The sequence below is a fragment of the Ailuropoda melanoleuca genome, chromosome 7 (genome assembly GCF_002007445.2).
Source record: "Ailuropoda melanoleuca isolate Jingjing chromosome 7, ASM200744v2, whole genome shotgun sequence".
NCBI lineage: Eukaryota > Metazoa > Chordata > Mammalia > Carnivora > Ursidae > Ailuropoda > Ailuropoda melanoleuca.
Genome location: NC_048224.1, coordinates 24,809,573 through 24,827,776, shown reverse-complemented (window position 1 = coordinate 24,827,776; position 18,204 = coordinate 24,809,573). Strand labels below are relative to the sequence as shown.

At 50.1% G+C, this 18,204-nt stretch overlaps 2 protein-coding genes across 11 annotated transcripts; both read left to right on the top strand.

Moving 5' to 3' along the window:
- Nucleotides 1-148: 148 nt before the first annotated feature.
- On the top strand, nt 149-7,580 carry PIGO (phosphatidylinositol glycan anchor biosynthesis class O). Of its 5 annotated transcripts, XM_019809875.2 has the most exons (11): nt 152-212; nt 996-1,507; nt 2,139-2,282; nt 2,470-2,593; nt 2,912-3,071; nt 3,271-3,450; nt 3,708-5,235; nt 5,761-5,967; nt 6,182-6,396; nt 6,991-7,061; nt 7,214-7,580. In XM_019809875.2, exons 2-11 carry the CDS (start codon nt 997-999, stop codon nt 7,341-7,343), a joined length of 3,270 nt encoding a protein of 1,089 aa, XP_019665434.1. In that variant the 5' UTR covers nt 152-212; nt 996; the 3' UTR covers nt 7,344-7,580. The 5 variants fall into 5 exon arrangements, with proteins under 5 accessions (XP_034519958.1, XP_034519959.1, XP_019665434.1 ...); XM_034664067.1 differs by lacking the exon at nt 3,271-3,450 and having other exon boundaries at nt 149-212; XM_019809874.2 differs by having other exon boundaries at nt 160-1,507.
- A 4,014-nt stretch (nt 7,581-11,594) lies between these two features.
- FANCG (FA complementation group G) lies at nt 11,595-18,189 on the top strand. Of its 6 annotated transcripts, none has more exons than XM_034664062.1 (14): nt 11,606-12,558; nt 12,767-12,857; nt 13,272-13,403; nt 13,532-13,836; nt 14,569-14,704; nt 14,876-15,006; nt 15,107-15,253; nt 15,379-15,530; nt 15,912-15,982; nt 16,264-16,528; nt 16,680-16,726; nt 16,916-17,071; nt 17,527-17,650; nt 17,804-18,189. In XM_034664062.1, exons 1-14 carry the CDS (start codon nt 12,244-12,246, stop codon nt 17,910-17,912), a joined length of 2,181 nt encoding a protein of 726 aa, XP_034519953.1. In that variant the 5' UTR covers nt 11,606-12,243; the 3' UTR covers nt 17,913-18,189. The 6 variants fall into 6 exon arrangements, with proteins under 6 accessions (XP_034519956.1, XP_034519953.1, XP_034519957.1 ...); XM_034664061.1 differs by having other exon boundaries at nt 11,608-12,558; nt 15,912-15,978; nt 16,239-16,528; XM_034664064.1 differs by having other exon boundaries at nt 11,688-12,558; nt 13,634-13,836.
- Nucleotides 18,190-18,204: the final 15 nt, after the last annotated feature.

Here is an 18,204-nt window from a genome sequence, read left to right as displayed (position 1 = left end):
AGCTCTTCTTAGTTCCTTGCCCCTAATTCGGCTGAACTATATGACCTCTCGTCAAACTCTCCGTCTGTGGCCAGCCCTGCGCTCCTTGCCGAACTTCTTCGGAGGCGCCGGCAGATGGCGCTGAGGCCCCCGCGGGCCGCTCTGTCCGGCATATACTTGTCTGTGGTGTCAGTATGCAGGCGTCGGCGCTGCGCTTCCGGGCGCCGTTCAAGGTGAGCGGGGGTCTCCGAGAATCTACTCGTACTCCCTACTCTTCATTTCCCTTTCCCGAAGAGACCCATCCCCCTCAGCTCGCAGCCTAGCGTGCCAAGTACCGAAGCCAGGGTGCCCAGGAGAAGGCCGGGTACCCACCAGAGGAAGCAGAGCCGTCCGGACTTGTGGGTCCCGGCGAGGCCCAACAGGCTCAAGACCCTGCGACTCTGCTTTGCTGAGTGGGGTAGGTCGCGACTCCGGTCTCCTGGCGATCCTGGCCATCCGGAAGCGGAGCGTGACTCCTCCCTTTGGTCCTCTTGGTCCCCACCAGGCGGCGCCGTCATTCCGGCCCGGGTTCTCCTGCGGCTGCGAGCCCTGGCCACCCCAGGGATGTTGAGATTGGCAAGGAAAGAGGTGGAGAAATGAACGTCAGAGAGCATTCTACCACTAGGAATAAGCTTCCCTCGTGGACTGTGCTTTTCATCATTAGAATCTCCCGGAATACATGTGCAAATCCCTATGCTCCACCCCCAAAGATCCTAATTGAGTAGATCTGGGGTGGGGCCTGGAAATCAGCATTTTAAACAGCTGCTCCAGGTTGATGCCCATAGTCTGCGGACCTCATCTTCAGAAACACTGGTATAACTGGTGGAGAGGAACATTGCTTTGGGTTGGCTATGGGGCGTTCATCTTCCGGAAGGCTTCCAAGAGGAAGTGATTCTAGCTGGGCTTTGTATTGAGGGACCAGAATATCCATTGGTTTTTTACCCCACAGTGATGAATTCCCTCCCCGCTACCAGCAGGATGCAGAAGATCTCAGTGCTGCTCTTCCTGGCCTGGGTCGGCTTCCTCTTCTACGCCGGCATTGCCCTCTTCACCAGTGGCTTCCTGCTCACCCGTTTGGAACTCACCAACCATAGCAGCTGCCAAGAGCTCCCAGGCCCTGAGTCCCAGCCGTGGGGGAGCCAAGGGAAGCCTGGGGCCTGCTGGATGGCTTCTCGATTTTCTCGGGTTGTGTTGGTGCTGATAGATGCTCTGCGATTTGACTTTGCCCAGCCTCAGCCCTCACACGGTCCTGGAGAGCCTCCTGTCTCTCTGCCCTTCCTGGGCAAACTGAACTCCTTGCAAAGGATCCTGGAGATTCAGCCCCACCATGCCAAGCTCTACCAATCTAAGGCTGATCCCCCCACCACCACCATGCAGCGCCTCAAGGCCCTCACCACAGGCTCACTGCCTACCTTTATCGATGCTGGTAGTAACTTTGCCAGCCATGCCATAGTGGAAGACAATCTCATTAAACAGCTCACCAGCGCAGGTTAGTTTGGGCCCCTTTGGAAGCCAGGAATACTTGAGCATATTTTCTCTTTAGATGCTAGAGAGCCAGAACTTTGGGTGTTCAGCTGCATGCTAGACTATGCTGTGGGAGGACAGAGGAAGAGAAAGAGACCAGGGCCCTGCATGTAATAAGTGCAGGTGTGGGCCTTGTCCTTCTGGAGTTTCTAATCTGCATGGAGTGTTGGTTTTACTTTTGGGGAGCTCTCAGCAAGGGGCAGTAGAGCAATGAAGAAGAGAAGGTGTGAGTGTGGTATCCTCACAGGTGTGGAGGAGAGTGTAGAGGGTCCATGCCCTGTCCACTCACTGACTTGAAAAAAGCAGCATATACCCAGGAAAAACAGAGTTGCAGAGATAGCCAGGGACTGAAAGCTAGCAGAGCCTTTTGTAGAAACAAGGAGTGAGAAATCTGGTTATTAGGGAACGTGTGATTATCAGGGAAAGCTTCCTGGCTGAAAATTTTAGGCTTTGAAGGATAAAGAGTTGCTGGATGGAATTGCTGTGCCTTTGAGTGCACGGTTGAGGTTTCTGATAAGTTTTTAAAGGGCCTCCTCTTCTCTATCCCTCTGCCTTGACTCCTTCTCAGGCTGTGACCCACTCTCATGTCCCTGCAGGAAGGCGTGTGGTCTTCATGGGAGATGATACCTGGAAAGATCTTTTTCCTGGAGCTTTTTCCCAAGCTTTCTTCTTCCCATCCTTCAATGTCAGAGACCTGCACACAGTGGACAATGGCATCCTGGAACATCTCTATCCAACCAGTGAGCATGGGACCAGAGGCAGGCCTGACTAAGATTGGGAGCTGGGGAGGGCTGCTTCAGGTCACAAATGCTGAACCTCCCACGGGTGCAGTGGCCTCAGATTGTGTCCCTTCAGATAGTGTCAGAGCCTGGCTGGAGTTGAGGAGTGGGCCTTAGTCCCCTGTGCTCCATGTTCTTCCTTTCACAGTGGACAGTGGTGAATGGGATATGCTGATTGCTCACTTCCTGGGTGTGGATCACTGTGGCCACAAGTATGGCCCTCACCACCCTGAAATGGCCAAGAAACTTAGCCAAATGGACCAGGTGATCCAGTGAGTGTGGGATATTGGCTGGGGGAGTGGGTTTGTGTCTGAGAATCTTAGGATATACTGGCCCAAGAGAAAAAGTGTTTATCTTGGAGCCTCTTTCCTTGCTGAATTCTGTCTTTTCTAGGCATTTTTCTGAAGCTAGGGGCCCCATCCATCTTGAGTAACTCAGCATGTGGCTTTGGGCAGTAGGGTCATGACTGAAGAGGTATCTCTTTGCCAAATGTCTAGAGCCTCCTAATGGAAGTTATGGCTGGGGGTGAATGGGTCTCCCAGGAAAATCTTTATCCATTCCTACCTCCTGACATATTTCTTGGCCCTCAGGGGACTTGTGGAGCGCCTGGAGAATGACACACTGCTGGTCGTGATTGGGGACCATGGAATGACCGTGACTGGGGATCATGGAGGAGACAGTGAGCTGGAGATTTCGGCTGCACTTTTTCTGTACAGTCCTAAAGCCCTCTTTCCTGGTGCCCCACCAGAGGTGAGTCCTGGGGTGTGCTTTGTCTCATCTCTTGGTATTCAACCGAATCGTGATCACAGCATTCTTGTGATTTTAGGCCCCGAAATTCATGACTCTGGGCATCCCCCACTCATTTCCTACCTAGGTCCGTATGTCTTCCGTCCCAAATCCTGACCTCAGCTCTGTGGTGAACCCATTGGCCCCTCTCCTTTTCCTCTAGGAGCCGGAGGTAGTTCCTCAAATCAGCCTTGTGCCTACGCTGGCCCTGTTGCTGGGCCTGCCCATTCCTTTTGGGAACATCGGGGAGGTGATGGCTGAGCTGTTCTCAGAGGTTGAAGATTCCCAGCCTCACTCCTCTGCTCTGGCCCAAGCCTCAGCTCTCCATCTCAATGCCCAGCAGGTAGGTGATGGGCTGGGCTTCCAGGTGACAGAGCTAGGGTGGGCATAAGAGAAGCATAATGATCACTCCATTGTCATTTGTTCAGTCTTAATCCCACTTTCCATAGCCATGTCCTCCTTCCATTATCCCTCCTTTCCCCCCTGTCCTGGACAAGGGGTCCCTGATTTCCAGGAACCCCTTTTGGTAACACCTATCCTTGCCTCTGTCCTGGTTTATATCTCTGATGTCTTGCCTTGGTCTCCGACCACTTTTGCCAGGTATCCCGATTTCTTCACACCTACTCAGCTGCTGCTCAGGACCTTCAAGTTAAGGAGCTTCATCGGCTGCAGAACCTTTTCTCCAAGGCCTCTGCTGACTACCAGCGGCTTCTGCAGAGCCCCCAGGGGGCTGAGGCAGCACTACAGACTGTGATTACTGAGCTGCAGCAGTTCCTGCGGGGAGTTCGGGCCATGTGCATTCAGTCTTGGGCTCGTTTCTCTCTGGGTCGCATGGCAGGGGGTGCTGCTCTCATGGCTGCTGCCTGCTTTCTTTGCCTGCTGGTATCCCAGTGGTTAATATCCCCAGGCTTCTGCTTCCGCCCCCTCCTCCTAACACCCATGGCCTGTGGTCTGGCTGGTACCATAGTGTGTGCTGGACTCTTGACAACTACTGGGCTGAAGCTGGATCCAGTGGTTCTAGGGGCCATGGCTGCAGTGGGCTCACTCCTGCCTTTTCTGTGGAAAGCCTGGGCTGGCTGGGGGTCCAAGAGGCCCCTGGTAACCCTGCTTCCTATCCCTGGGCCTGTCCTGTTATTCCTGCTCATTCGCTTTGCTGCTTTCTTCTCTGATAGCTTTGTTGTAGCTGAGGCCAGGGCCACCCCCTTCCTTTTGGGCTCACTCATCTTGCTCCTGGTTGCCCAGCTTCACTGGGAGGGTAAGCTGCTGCCATCTAAGCTGCTCACAATACCCCGCCTTTGCTTTTCGGCTTCGACAGGCCCACCACAGCGCAATGGCACCCATGCCCTGGGACTTGGAGTTGGGTTGCTTTTATGTATAAGGCTAGCTGGGCTTTTTCATCGCTGCCCTGAAGAGACACCTGCTTGCCATTCCTCTCCCTGGCTGAGTCCCTTGGCATCCATGGTGGGTGGTCGAGCCAAGAATTTGTGGTATGGAGCTTGTGTGGGGGCTTTGGTAGTCCTATTAGCTGCCGTGCGCCTGTGGCTTCGCCGCTATAGCAATCTCAAGAGCCCTGAGCCCTCTGTGCTCTTTGTGCGCTGGGGGCTGCCCCTGATGGTACTGGGCACTGCTGCCTACTGGGCACTGGCGTCAGGGGCAGATGAAGCACCCCCACGTCTCCGGGCCTTGGTAGCTGGGGCGTCAGTTGTGCTGCCTAGGGCCGTGGCAGGGTTGGCTGCTTCAGGGCTCGTGCTGCTGCTCTGGAGGCCTGTGACAGTGATAGTAAAGGCTACGACGGGTGCCCCAAGGCCCAGGACTGTCCTCACTCCCTTCTCAGGCCCCCCCACTTCTCAGGCTGACCTGGATTATGTGGTACCTCAAATCTACCGACATATGCAGGAGGAGTTCCGGGGCCGTCTAGAGAGGACCAAATCCCAAGGCCCCCTGACGGTGGCGGCCTACCAGTTGGGGAGTGTCTACTCAGCTGCTATGGTCACGGCTCTCACCCTCTTGGCCTTCCCACTTCTGCTATTGCATGCAGAGCGCATTAGCCTTGTGTTCCTGCTTCTGTTTCTGCAGAGCTTCCTTCTCCTGCATCTGCTTGCTGCTGGGATACCCATCACCACCCCTGGTAAATACATTTCTCAGCCTTGATTCATCCAAGGACGGTAGTGATGTGACTTCGGCCCCTCTTGTTTTTAGGGAGGTGTTGCTCCTCAGATCCTTCACACAGTTGGGAGGGTCTTCCTGATGTAGCCAAGCTAATTGATCCCTGCCACTGGCTCTCAAGGCCAGCAAGGTTCATGAAGGAGGGAGACAGGAGTACTCCAAGACTCATTTCTTAATGGCAATGCTGCATCTTCATGGAGTGCATTTCCTGATTTTCCAGTAATGGGAGTGGTGAACTATGAGTATGTAATGTCACAGTGAGCTGTGTGTATGTGAGAGAAAGAGATGGACCGCAGTTCAGATTAGAAAAATGGAGGCTTAGAGCCAAAGAGGAAATAGACTAGCAGAGTGTTGAATGTAAGGAGGTTGGGGTGAGGGGCACGTGTGTGTATGTAGCACTGAAGTAGTAGGAGTGTATGACCCTGAGGCAGTAGGCTATGATTTACGGAATGGATGTGACTGTGAAGAGGTATCTGTCTTTCCTCAGGTCCTTTTACTGTGCCATGGCAGGCAGTCTCTGCTTGGGCCCTCATGGCCACGCAGACCTTCTACTCCATGGGCCACCAGCCTGTCTTTCCAGCCATTCATTGGCATGCAGCCTTCGTGGGATTCCCAGAGGGTCATGGCTCCTCCACCTGGCTGCCTGCTCTGCTGGTGGGAGCCAACACCTTTGCCTCCCATCTCCTCTTTGCAGGTACCTCATTCCTCCCTTGCTTCCATTGTTTACTCTGACTTTCTGGAAGGAAAGGGAGCTCCTGGGTTTGAGTGGGGAGGTGTGGTTTTGCTGGCTTTTTGGCACCCTTTGGTCAATACTAAGTGGAGCCTCAGTCAACTAGGGTGGTTGGGGGCCAGGGTGGCCTGGTCCCTAGGTCCTCCACTGATTCTAGCCCTGCCTTCCTCTGAGGCAGTAGGTTGCCCATTGCTTCTGCTCTGGCCCTTCCTCTGTGAGAGTCAAGGGCCCCGGAAGAGGTGGCAGCCCCTAGGGAATGAAGCTGAAGCCAGAGTCAGGCCTGAGGTGGAGGAAGAGCCACTGATGGAGATGCGGCTCCGGGAGGCACCTCATCACTTCAATGCAGCGCTGCTGCAGCTGGGCCTCAAGTACCTCTTTGTCCTTGGTATTCAGGTGGGTGCAGGAGTTAGTGACCTTTTCTCATGTGTGTACATCACGTTCTTTCTTTCATACTTGGCCAAAACCCTGGGAGAGAGCCTTGACCAAAGTACAGATAAGCAAAATGGTTGCCCAAGGCCATGGCCTCCAGTGGCTATATTGAGACTTGAACCTGGGTCTCCTTAATCCTAGTCTTGGATTGTTTTCTTTCTATAAGCTAGATCTGGACCCTGCTGGTTGCATTTGGGGATTCCTCCATTAGTGGACAGACTGGAAAAACTGAGGTGATGGCCAGGATTCTTTCCCAGGCTGTGGTCACGGATCCTCCTTCCCTTCAGAGGCAGAAGGTGTGACTGACATCTGCCTCCCAACCTGGGAGGCAGAGCCTGAGTGTAATCGGCACAGATGGATAGTGCTTGCCCAGGGTCACACAGTGAGTCATGGTGGGGCCAGGAAAAGAATTAGATCTCCTAACGCCTCACCCAGGTTTTTTTCCACTGACATGCACTACTTTCCTATTCCTCCCATTCTTCATAGGGGCCTATGGCAACTCTCCCTTTGACCTGTTTCCTCCTTCCCAAGTAACTTGGCCTTTCCTGTCCTCCCTAGATTCTGGCCTGTGCCTTGGCAGCCTCCATCCTCCGCAGGCATCTCATGGTCTGGAAGGTGTTTGCCCCCAAGTGAGTGGATTTGGTTGAGAAGTATTGGTGTTGGGGAGGGTGAAGCTTGGAGGAAAGAATGAACATCAGGGTGAACAGGTTTTGTTTCATCAGGGAAAAGGCTCTAGACCTACTCTCAGTGTCCCCTGAGAATTCTTCATCTTTATTTACAGGTTCATTTTTGAAGCCCTGGGCTTTATTGTGAGCAGCGTGGGACTTTTCTTGGGCATAGCTTTGGTGATGCGAGTGGATGGTGCTGTGAGCTCCTGGTTCAGGCAGCTAGTTCTGGCCCAGCAGAGGTAGCCTAGGCTGCTAATGCTGGCTTGTGGCCACAGGGAGAGCTGGAGAACAATCTAGCCTGGCCTGTATAGGTACTGGATCATCTGCAAGAGACGCTTTTCTACACTTCTTAACACCATGCAGCCAGGAGCTAGACATCTGGGACTTCATTATTCTATAATTCAAAATCATAGTGGGGCCTGCTCTCTCACTCCTGCTTTGGAGTGTAGCCTCCAAAGAAGAATAAAATAATAATGTGAATATGTGTGTCTGAGAGGTGGGGGAGTCCCCACTGACCTACAGGGACTAGGGGGAGGGTCACTCTCACCTCCCATGAGGCACAGATAACATCGGCCATCTTATGCAGACTTGGCTACACCTGAAAACCTTTGGGAAGTGGTTGAAGTTGTCTGAATTCACTTCCCCTACGTCTTCCCAAATCACTCCTGTTATTCCACGTGCCATTTTTCTTTGTCATGTAACGTATTTTATTAAATTCTTATGCTTTGGCTGATAGCAGAGATGGCTGGAAAGACAAGCCCAGGCATTGTGGAGTACACAGACTCATTGTCTAAAACCCCAAACAGTGCTGTATTCTCTCCTCTGTTGGGTTCTTTCACTCCAGAACACCCTTTGCCCTTCTCTTCTGTGGAGGCCATCCTAGTTTTCCAACCTTTCCTGTTATTTATCAGACCTAATTGCCCATCTTACATAGCAGTCCATCTTGTCCCATTGATTATTCCCGACTTGAAGCCAAAATTATAAATTTAACGCATGTCTCTTGTGCTGTCCATCCAACTCAACTACTGTGTCCTGTTGAAGTGCTGGCATGAAATTCTCATGGAAACGTCCATCAAAGGAGGATTGGGAGAGGCTCTGAGGAGAAGGGTCAGGCCTGGGATTTGATGTTTGAGAATGCCCAGGACAGGAGGAGATGAAAAAACTGAAAGAACAAATGTAAAATTGTGGAAGAGCACTTGGCAGAAAGAAGACAAGCTGCATAGCAGTGATTGTGAAGAAAAGGCGTTCACTGCTGTAGCTAAAGGATGAGTTGGAATTATTAATGGCTAATAGTCTCTAGTGCTACATAGGTGAAACAGAAAGATGATAAGAAGTGTATACTGTTCAGGCAATTAGAGGATAGGACATTGGTAACCCTGGCAGGAATAGGCTAATAATTCGAGAGAAGTTAGGCGCCAGCTAAGACTAAAAGATGAATTAGAAAAAAATCATTTTGCCTCTCAGTCTGGCAGACACCATTCCCAAGCATCTTTTAATAAGCACACAGTATCTGTTAGAAGAAAAGACCCTATTCCATCCCTAGCACCCATGGGAAGGATTTCAAGACTCTATTCCCTCACCCTGTCCTAGTCAAGTACGACCCCCTCTTTTTTTTTTTTTTTTTGGTAGGGAGCCTCCTTTCCTGAAGCCTAAGGGAAATATGCTGATCTGCCAACCATTGGCTATTTCCTTTCTTCTGATCTAATTACAGGAACCTTTTGGAGAAAGATGTATTATTAAAAATTCTGTCCCTGCCTCTTAATTGACATCAAAGCACCCATTCCACATTAACTCATTGTTTTTTTTTTTAAAGAGCTTTATTGAGGTACAATTCACATAAAATTCAGCCATTTAAAGTTCACAATTCAATAATTTTTGGTAAAATTCACAGAGTTGTACGACTGTGCCACAATTTCAGAAACATTTTCATCACCCCCCCCAAAAAAGTACATTTTCCTATCACCCTCCAAACCTCCCCACCTCCATCCCTAACCTTAGGCAACCACTAATCTGCTTTCTGACTGTATTTTCTATTCTGGACATTTTATATAAATGGAATCCTACAATATGTGTCCTTTTCTGTCTGGCTTCTTTTACTCAGCCTAGTGTTTTCAAGGTTCATCCATGTTGTCTCACATATCAGTATTTCATTTATTTTTTATGGCCAAATAATGTTCCATTGCATGGTTATATCACATTTTGTTTATCCATTCATCCATTGATGGCCATTTGGATTTTTTACACCTTTTGGTTTTTACAAGTAATGCTGCTATGAACGTCCATGTACAAGTTTTGTTTGGACATATGTTTTCGTTTCTTTTTGGTTTATACCTAGTGATATATTGTGTAATTGCTAGGTCATATGGTACATCTATGTTTAACTTTTTGAGGAACTGCCAGTTTTCCAAGGCTGCTGCACCACTTAATATTCTCAATTAGTGTCAGGTACAAATTTCTGCACATCCATGCCTTTACTTAAAATTACTTGTTTTTGATTCTAACCATCCTAGTGGGTGTGAAGTGGTATCTCATGGTTTTGGTTTGCATGTCCTTGATGACTAAAGATAACGAGCATTTTTCTTGTGCGTTTTGGAGAACTGTCCATTCAGAGCCTTTCTCTGTTTACTACTGGGGTTTTCTTCTAATTTTTTAGTTACAGGCATTATTTATACATTCTAGATATAAGTACCTTGTCAGGTATATGATTTGCAAATATTTTATTCATTCTGCGGGTTGTCTTTTATTTTCTTTTTTTAAGATTTATTTATTTGAGAGAGCGTGTATGCAAGTGGGGGGAGGGGTAGAGGGAGAGACATCATCTCCATCAGACACACTGAGCGTGGAACCCAAAGCAGGACTCAATCCCAGGACCCTGAGATCATGACCTGAGCTGAAACCAAGAGTTGGATGCTTGGGGCGCCTGGGTGGCACAGCGGTTAAGCGTCTGCCTTCGGCTCAGGGCGTGATCCCGGCGTTATGGGATCGAGCCCCACATCAGGCTCCTCTGATATGAGCCTGCTTCTTCCTCTCCCACTCCCCCTACTTGTGTTCACTCTCTCGCTGGCTGTCTCTATCTCTGTCAAATAAATAAATAAAATCTTTAAAAAAAAAAAAAAAGAGTTGGATGCTTAACTGACGAAGCCACCCACACCCCCGCCCCCTTTTTTTTAAAGTAGGCTCCGTACCCAAGGTGGGGCTTGAACTCTTGATGCTGAGGTCAAGGGACACATGCTCTACTGACTCAGCCAGCTGCCCTAGTCTTTTCATTTTCTTGATAGTGTTCTTTGTAGTACAAAATTTTAAAATTTTGATGAAGTCCAATTCATCCTATTTTTCTCTTGTTGCTTGCGCTTTTGGTGTTCATATGTAAGAAACCTTGTCTAATGCCACAATTTCGTTTTAGAAAATTTTCATCACTCCCGCAAAGTCCCTATATTTTGTTTACAATTGATCCCCGATTTCACCATAGGCCACTGATCTGTTTTCTGTTTTTCTGAATTTGTCTTTTCTGGACATTTCATACAAATGGGATCATCGAATATGTGGTCTTTTGGTCTGGCTTCTTTGACTTAGAATTTTTTGAGGTTCATTCATGTGGAAGCATGTATCAGTTTTTGCCTCTTTTTATTGCTGAGTCGTAGTCCATTGTATGACTATGATCGGCTAATGGACATTTGGATTGTTTTTGGTTATTTTTAGCTATTATGAATATTTTTGGAGCTGCTATGAGCATTTGCATACCAATCTTGGTGTAGACATATGTTCTTGTTTTTCTTGAGAGGATTCCCTACATGGAATTGCTGGGTCATATGGTAAGCTTATGACTTACTTTTTAAGAAATTGCCAAACTATTTTCCAAGGTAACTATAACATTTTACTTTCCCACTATGTATGAGCATTCTAGTTTTTTCACATCCTCACCAACATTTGGTATCATCTATGTTTTTGTTTATTTTTTTTAAGTAGGCTCCACCTAATGTGGAGCTAGAGCTCACAAACCTGAGATCAAGAGTCGCGCACCCTATGGACTGAGCCAGCCAGGCATCCCTGGCATTATCTGCATTTTTTAAGTTGTAGCCATTCTGTGTGTGTACATGTGTAATGATATCTCATGGTTTTATTATTTTTTTAAAGATTTTTTAAAAAAAATTTTTTTTTTTTAAGTAATCTCTGCACCCAACATGGGGCTTGAACTTATAACCCCAAGATCAAGAGTCGCACACTCTACCAACTGAGCCAGCGAGGTTATCTTGTGGCTTTAATTTGCATTTCCCTGATTGCTAACGATCATTTTTTTATGTGTTGCTTAGCCATTCATGTATCTTTTTTCTGTAAAATGCCTATTCATATTTTCCTGTTAGTCTTTAAGTGGCTTAAATTCTTTTCATTATTGAGCTTTGAGAGTTACATATTGTGGATACTGGTCTGTTGTGAGGTATATCATAATCTGAAAATTTCTCCATTTTTTACTTTAAATTTCCTTGATCTTGCCTTTGTAGCAAAAGAGTTTTTAATGTTAATGAAGTTCAACTTATCCATATTGAGTTTATTTTATCTATGGTAAGGGTCACTTTTGTTTTGTTTTTGCATTTGACTATCCCAATTCTCCTGGGTCCGTTTGTTCAAAGGGCCAGGTACCTTTAAGCAGCGCAGGCTGCACAAACCCCCGGCCGTTCTGCCAGCAGTCAGACTGCATGGGGTTGAGCAGAATGTGGTAGCGTGCTGGTGCTTCATGGTGAGCAAAGAAAGGATGGGCGGATTACCAAGGGCCTTGGTCTGGTCTCACATCCTTTTGGAGATACTTTGTGCCAGGGCTGGGTTTTCTGGTGACTCCGGGCGGTACTACGATTCCCAGCATGCACTGCGCGGGCCTCGAAGTGTGGCTGCGCGGGAAGGGCTGGGACACGGTTTCTGGTACCGAGATCGATTTCTCAAGGTTTTGGCCTGAGCGAGGGACTAGCAAGCCGAACCGTGAGAAGTACCACCTCCCCACTCAGACACAGCCCCGTCCGCCGGTCCGCCGTAGCCTCCCTCTCAGATCTGGACCGGACTCGTTTCTTCCTCGAGTTTCCCGCGGAGACTAAACCTTGAAGACGACCAACCGCAGCCGAGAGTTTTGCCCGCCGGGCCAACCAGAGGCGAGATGGAAGAGGCGGGGGTGGGAGCCGCCACAGGGTCCAGGAGAGAGTCCATTTCTCCTGTAAAGGGCGAGTCGCCCCTACTGGGGCCCCGAGGGGAGCAAAGGAGCTGCGGGGGGGTGCGGAAGCGCAGGGACCCCTCCCCGCTTGGATGGGGACCGCGGCGGGGCCGGGCTTACCCTGCAACAGCCCCCTCTAGGTGTCCGGGCCCAGCCTCGGCCACCGCGTCTCACCAGACTCCTCTGGGCTCCTCAGTGCCACACGCCAGCTGCCTAGACCTGTGGAGGGAAAAGAATGATCAGCTAGTTCGACAGGTCAAGGTAACACGGTTGCTGGGACCCTCGCTTTGCAGGCCCAAAATATCGGAAAGAGGGTTTCCGGTGGATTTACCGCAGCTGATGGGGAGGGATTGAGTTTGACTTCCCCCATCAGGAGCCAGAAATGACTGGAGAATGACATCCCTTGCCACTGTTGCAAGTGGAGAAATAAGGATTGATCCTCAGTGATACCTTATCCCACGTTTGTTAGGTGGCTCAGGACTCGCGTCTGTCTCTAAGGCGACAGCAGTTGGCTCAAGATGCACTGGAAGGGTTCAGGGGACTCCTCCATAGTCTGCGGGGTAAGCAGGTCCTTCTCAGGATGGTCAGTTACCTTCCTCCACAGCCAGAGACCAGTTCCTCTTCTGCATTTCTGCGGCTGAGAAAATTACTCCGGGGCAGGGGATCCTATTTAAGTCACGGACAGGACTGGAGTGGAATTCTCTTTGGTGCGGGTGAATCTTTACGCTACGCCACGCCACGCCACGCCACGCCCTCCCGCTGCCACGCGCAGCCGTGCCCCCCCCCCCCCATTTTGAAGAGTGGTTTCGGAGATGGTCCAGTCTGGAGAACTTTCTGCCCTTTCCAAACTGTGTGCAGATGGTGATTCTTTATTGAGGCCATTTTGGTGGGGGTGAGGGATCTTTGAGTTTGGATCTTATTTGGGGAATCTTTCTGGGGGGAGTGGTCTGTGAGATCTGCTTGTGCTGCTCCAGGACTCCCTGCCGCTGTTCCTGTTCTCCCATTGGAATTGACTGTTACCTGCAATTTCATTACCTTGAGGGCAAGCCTGGCACAGGGTTTCACTGAGGACCAGGCACAGGATATCCAACAGGGCCTGGAGAGAGGTGAGGGCCAGAGATTGCTTTCCATTTCCCTGCCAGACTGTCTGGGTTTAAGTCCTTGCAAAGGGGATAAGGGGAGCAATAAAATTTGTCACCTCTGTGGAGAGAGTTACCATTCTCTTATCCTCCAGGTGCTTCTCAGACCAGGGGCACTTTTGTGACCTTTGGGCTCCTGCAGAAAGAGAAAACCAGAGATGAGGTCCCAACCTCTGCTCTGTGTGTGTTCTCTACAGTGCTGGAGACCCAGGAGCAGCTGGGGCCCAGACTGGAATGTGGGCTCAGGGGTCTGTGGGACTCCATTTTCGGTTATTCCTCCCTTCTGCTGGAGCTACTCCCTGCCCTTCACCTCCTGGCTGGCCTGCAGGCTGCCCTCTGGCTCAGCACTGACAGTCTTGGGGACTTGACCTTCCTGCTGCAGACCTTGAATGGCAACCAGGTAATGCGGGAAGTAACCTGGACCTAAGGGTCTCTTCCTATCTCTCATCCGTCTCAGCTGCAGTAGCATCATTTTGTGCTAAAAAGGCTGATGGGTTGGTGGTCAGAAGACCTGGGTTCTCTCCAGGACTCTTGGTGACCTTGCTCTGGTTGGTCCCTCATTGGGGGGGGGGTTGTTTTTGTTCTTTTAAGATTTATTTATTTATTTGTGAGAAAGAGAGAGGGAATGCGTGCATGGTGGGGAGGGGCATAGGGAGAGGGAGAGAATCTCAAGCAGTCTCACGCACAGAGCTGGATGTGGGGCTCGACCTCACGACCCTGAGATCATAACCTGAGCCAAAATCAAGAATCTGACACTTAACCAACGCAGCCACCCTAGCACCCCTTGAGTGTTTTTTAAAATAGCTTAATGATCTTGGATAGGGTTAGGGCTGTTATTGACCTTGCTGAAGTCATCTTCCAGCTTCAGTCTTCTCATCAGTAACCCACACATGGTCCTTGCCCTGTGTCCTCTGGGATTATACTGAATGAGGAGGCGCACTAGAATAGGTCATCAGTGCCCCCAAGTTTTTCTTCCTCCCTTTATCCTCTCCCCATAGCTATCTATATCTTAGAATTGAGGGAACAGGAATCAGGAGGACCCTTGATTTCAAGGTCCAGCCAGGAGAGACTGAGATAGGAGAAGAAGAGATGGTTATTGGCTTAGAGCCTCTGATCACCCTTCTTTTCTCAGAGTGAGGCCTCCGAGAATCTGCTACTGCTTCTGAAAACTTGGAGCCCCCCAGCTGAGGAGTCAGATGCGCCATTGACCCTGCAGAATGCCAGGGGCTTAAGGGATGTCCTTCTTACAGCTTCTGCCTATCGCCAAGGTCAGCTAACAATCTTTTCCCCTCCTCCCCACTCCCTTTCTTAGTGGCTCTTTTGGCTCATACCTTCCCTATCATGTCCCATTCAGCTCAGTAGAGCTTCTCTGTATTCTTGTTCCCTATCATCCCCCTGCCCTATGGGCTTCTTTAAGTTTAAATCCTGATTGACCTCAGGCCTCCAGGAGCTGATCACAGGAAGCCTGCCCACGGCACTGAGCAGCCTGCAAGAAGCAGCCTCAGGTCTGTGCCCGCGGCCTGTGTTGGTCCAGGTGTACACGGCTCTGGGGACCTGTCTCCGTAAAATGGTAAAGATAGTCCTGGGGTGGGTTGGGGAAACCATGGATGTTATAGACAGCTTTCTGCTTTGTGAGGGTAGCTGAGGCTTGTGTCCTCTCAACCGTCTAGGGCAATCCACAAAGAGCTCTGCTGTACTTGGTGGCAGCCCTGAAAGGGGGATCAACCTGGGGTCCCCCGCTTCTGGAGGCCTCCAGGCTGTATCGGCAACTTGGGAACACAGCAGCAGAGCTGGAGAGTCTGGAGCTGTTGGTTGAGGTAAGGAACTGAAGATACAGAGATTGCTGAAGTGCTTGTGTTAGGGAGACTAATCAAATTGTAAATAGAAGGAAATAGGGCTCCCAAAGATTATAGATGTAGTTTTTTCTTTTTGTCCCTTTTAGGCCTTGAATGTCACTCACAGTTCTGAAGCCCCCCAGCTTCTCATTGAAGTAGAGTTACTACTCCCCAGACCTCACCCGGCCTCACCCCTTCACTGTGGCACACAGAGCCAGGCCAAGTACTTGTTAGCAAGCCGATGCTTAGAGGTGGGAAGGTGAGGTTCTACTGCCTTGCTTATCTAAGCTCCTCTTCCCATTTCTGATGCCTTCCCTGGGCTGTGACTCTGCTTCTGTTCTTGCAAGTCAGCTGTATGGACGAATCAGTGGTAGGACATTGGTTTCCACTCCTTGACCTCCTGCCTTTTTGCTGGACCCGAACTTAAGACTCTTCACCCAGACACTAAGCTCTTGTACTTTAAAACTCTGAAATCTCCTCCCAGATCCATTCTGTAAGGAGGGTAGATCCATACTGAGCTAGGATTGGAGCCCCAAGACTCCACTCTCCCCACTCCCCAGGGCCCTTGAGCATCCCTTTGTTAGGGATGGAGAACCCTGCTAAGGGCCTAAAGTGAAGCTCATGGGCTATGACTTCTCAGGGCAGAGGATGCTGCAGAGCATTACTTGGACCTGCTGGCTCTGATGCTGGATGGCTCAGAGCCAAAGGTGGGTATGTCTTCAAGATTCTCTATAATGGGGTGGGAGGGTTGGAGTTTCCTCTGGAGTAGAGCAGGACTGCTGTTTTCTCTTTTTTATTCTGCTATTCTGTCTGTCCAAGCTGGAAGACCAGACCAGGAAGTTTCCCAGAGCAAAGGGTCCAGGGTAGCAAGCATTGGGTGGTCTCTGTGTGGTACCAGAGCCTGGTGAAGAGCTTGGGGATGGTGGTTAATGTCTCTTTAAGACACTGCATCCTCCTCCCACCCCAGTTCTTCCCCCCCCCTCCCCCCCCAGGCCCTTGTATACCCGAGGTGTTCTTAGAGGCAGCAGCAGCGCTGATCCAGGCAGGCCGAGCCCAGGATGCCTTGACTGTTTGTGAGGAGCTGCTCAGCCGCACGTCATCTCTGCTTCCCAAGATGCCCCAGCTGTGGGAAGATGCCAGAAAAGGAATCAAGGAGTCACCACACTGCCCATCCTGGGTCTCTGCCACCTACCTGCTTCAGGGTCAAGCCTGGGTACAGCTGGGGGCCCAAAAAGAAGCAATTAGTGAATTTAGCCGGTGAGCCCAGGAAGCCAACCAGGATCCTAGGGGAAGTGTGGAGGGGTACTTTGCTGATTGGGACCTGAGTTGGTAAGCTCCATTCTTACCGACTCACCCCAGAGTTTCTGAGGTTGACTCCTCCTCACCCCTATTCTGTGTCCCACTTTAGGTGCCTTGAGCTGCTGTTCCGGGCCACACCTAAGGACAAAGAACAAGGTGATCTAGACTCTCAATTTTCCTCTTCCCTCCTGGAAGTGGGTATGGTGAATGTGTTGCCTTTCCATGTGTCCTAGCCCACCAGGAGACTTAAAAAAAAGGGACTTCAGACATAAGAAGAGAAAGAGGAATACTTGGGTTTTCGGTGTGTAGCAGGGACACACTTTTTGACTTTGGGGTGGTCCCCAGGGCCTGCTTCCAGTGGTGAGAAGGGATGTGTATCAGATGTGGCACTACAACAGCTTCGGGCAGCTGCCCTGATTAGTCGTGGACTGCAGTGGGTGGCCAGTGGCCAAGATACCAAAGCCCTACAGGACTTCCTCCTCAGTGTGCAGATGTGCCCAGGTTTGTATATTTGCATGATATCAGCTATGCCCAGATGCACGAGGACAGAGAGGCCCATGGGGGAGGTACTTGGTGATCAGTGGAAGAGTGATGTTCCAGATAGAAGGGGATGAATGGGGCGGTACCATATATACCTAGGGATATACCCAGGTTTGAAGACATTTGCAAGTGTGTGTGAAGGCTCTCCGGAGTTCCTCAGTCTTCCCAATGTCCTCAGACACAAAGACTATAACTGTGCTGGGAGTATGTTGGGGAGAAGCAGAGTCAGCTGAGCCCTTTGTCTTAGGCAGGCAGTACCCAGGGATAGGAATGGTTGGGAATGATCTACCTCCTGGTTCCATGTGTGACTGTAGAAAAGATACTTTCCTGCTCTAGGCCTCAGTTTCTCCTTTTATAAAATGATGCTTAAGGTTGTGTCAAGTTCTAAGCCTTTCTATTCTGGGGTGGGGCTGCAGGTCATCAGGATGCTTCCTTTCACCTGCTTCAGACTCTGAGGAGGATGGATCGGAGGGATGAGGCCACTGCTCTCTGGTGGAGGCTAGAGGCCCAAACTAAGTTGCCACAGGAGAATGCTGCATGGTAAGGCTGAGGCCTGTGGGCTTGGGGCTGAGGGCAGTTGGCATCCTGGGGTCCTTGAGTTTGTTGGGGATGGTGGTGAATGAAAGGGAGGGAATGGCTGCCCAACCTTCTGCCTATCCTTCACCCTCAGATGTCACTCTTTTTGCTCTCCAGGTCTCTCCCCCTGTACCTAGAAACCTATTTGGGCTGGATTTGTTTCCCTGACCGTGAAACCCTTCTTGAGGAGTTTCAGACATCTCTGCCGGAGCCTTGTGATCTGTAGCTGCCACATTTTAAGGAGCCTGAGCTAGGGCTCAGTGGCCCATTTCTCTGTGGGGAGGGCTTTCTGCTTTACCATTCTTGTGGAATGTGGGTGAAACTAATCGTTCCTATATAAGACTGGCATTGGAGAAGTTGGTAGTAGTCCTGCAAAATTTGGCCTAGTTGCTGCCATTCTGGTTCCAGAGGAAGCCCTGTTGCCACCAAAAAGGCATTAATTTTGCTTATGACACCTTCTTCCTGTTTTCCCTTTAATCGTGTTGAGTAAAATCTCATATTTATCTCTTGTTTGCCTA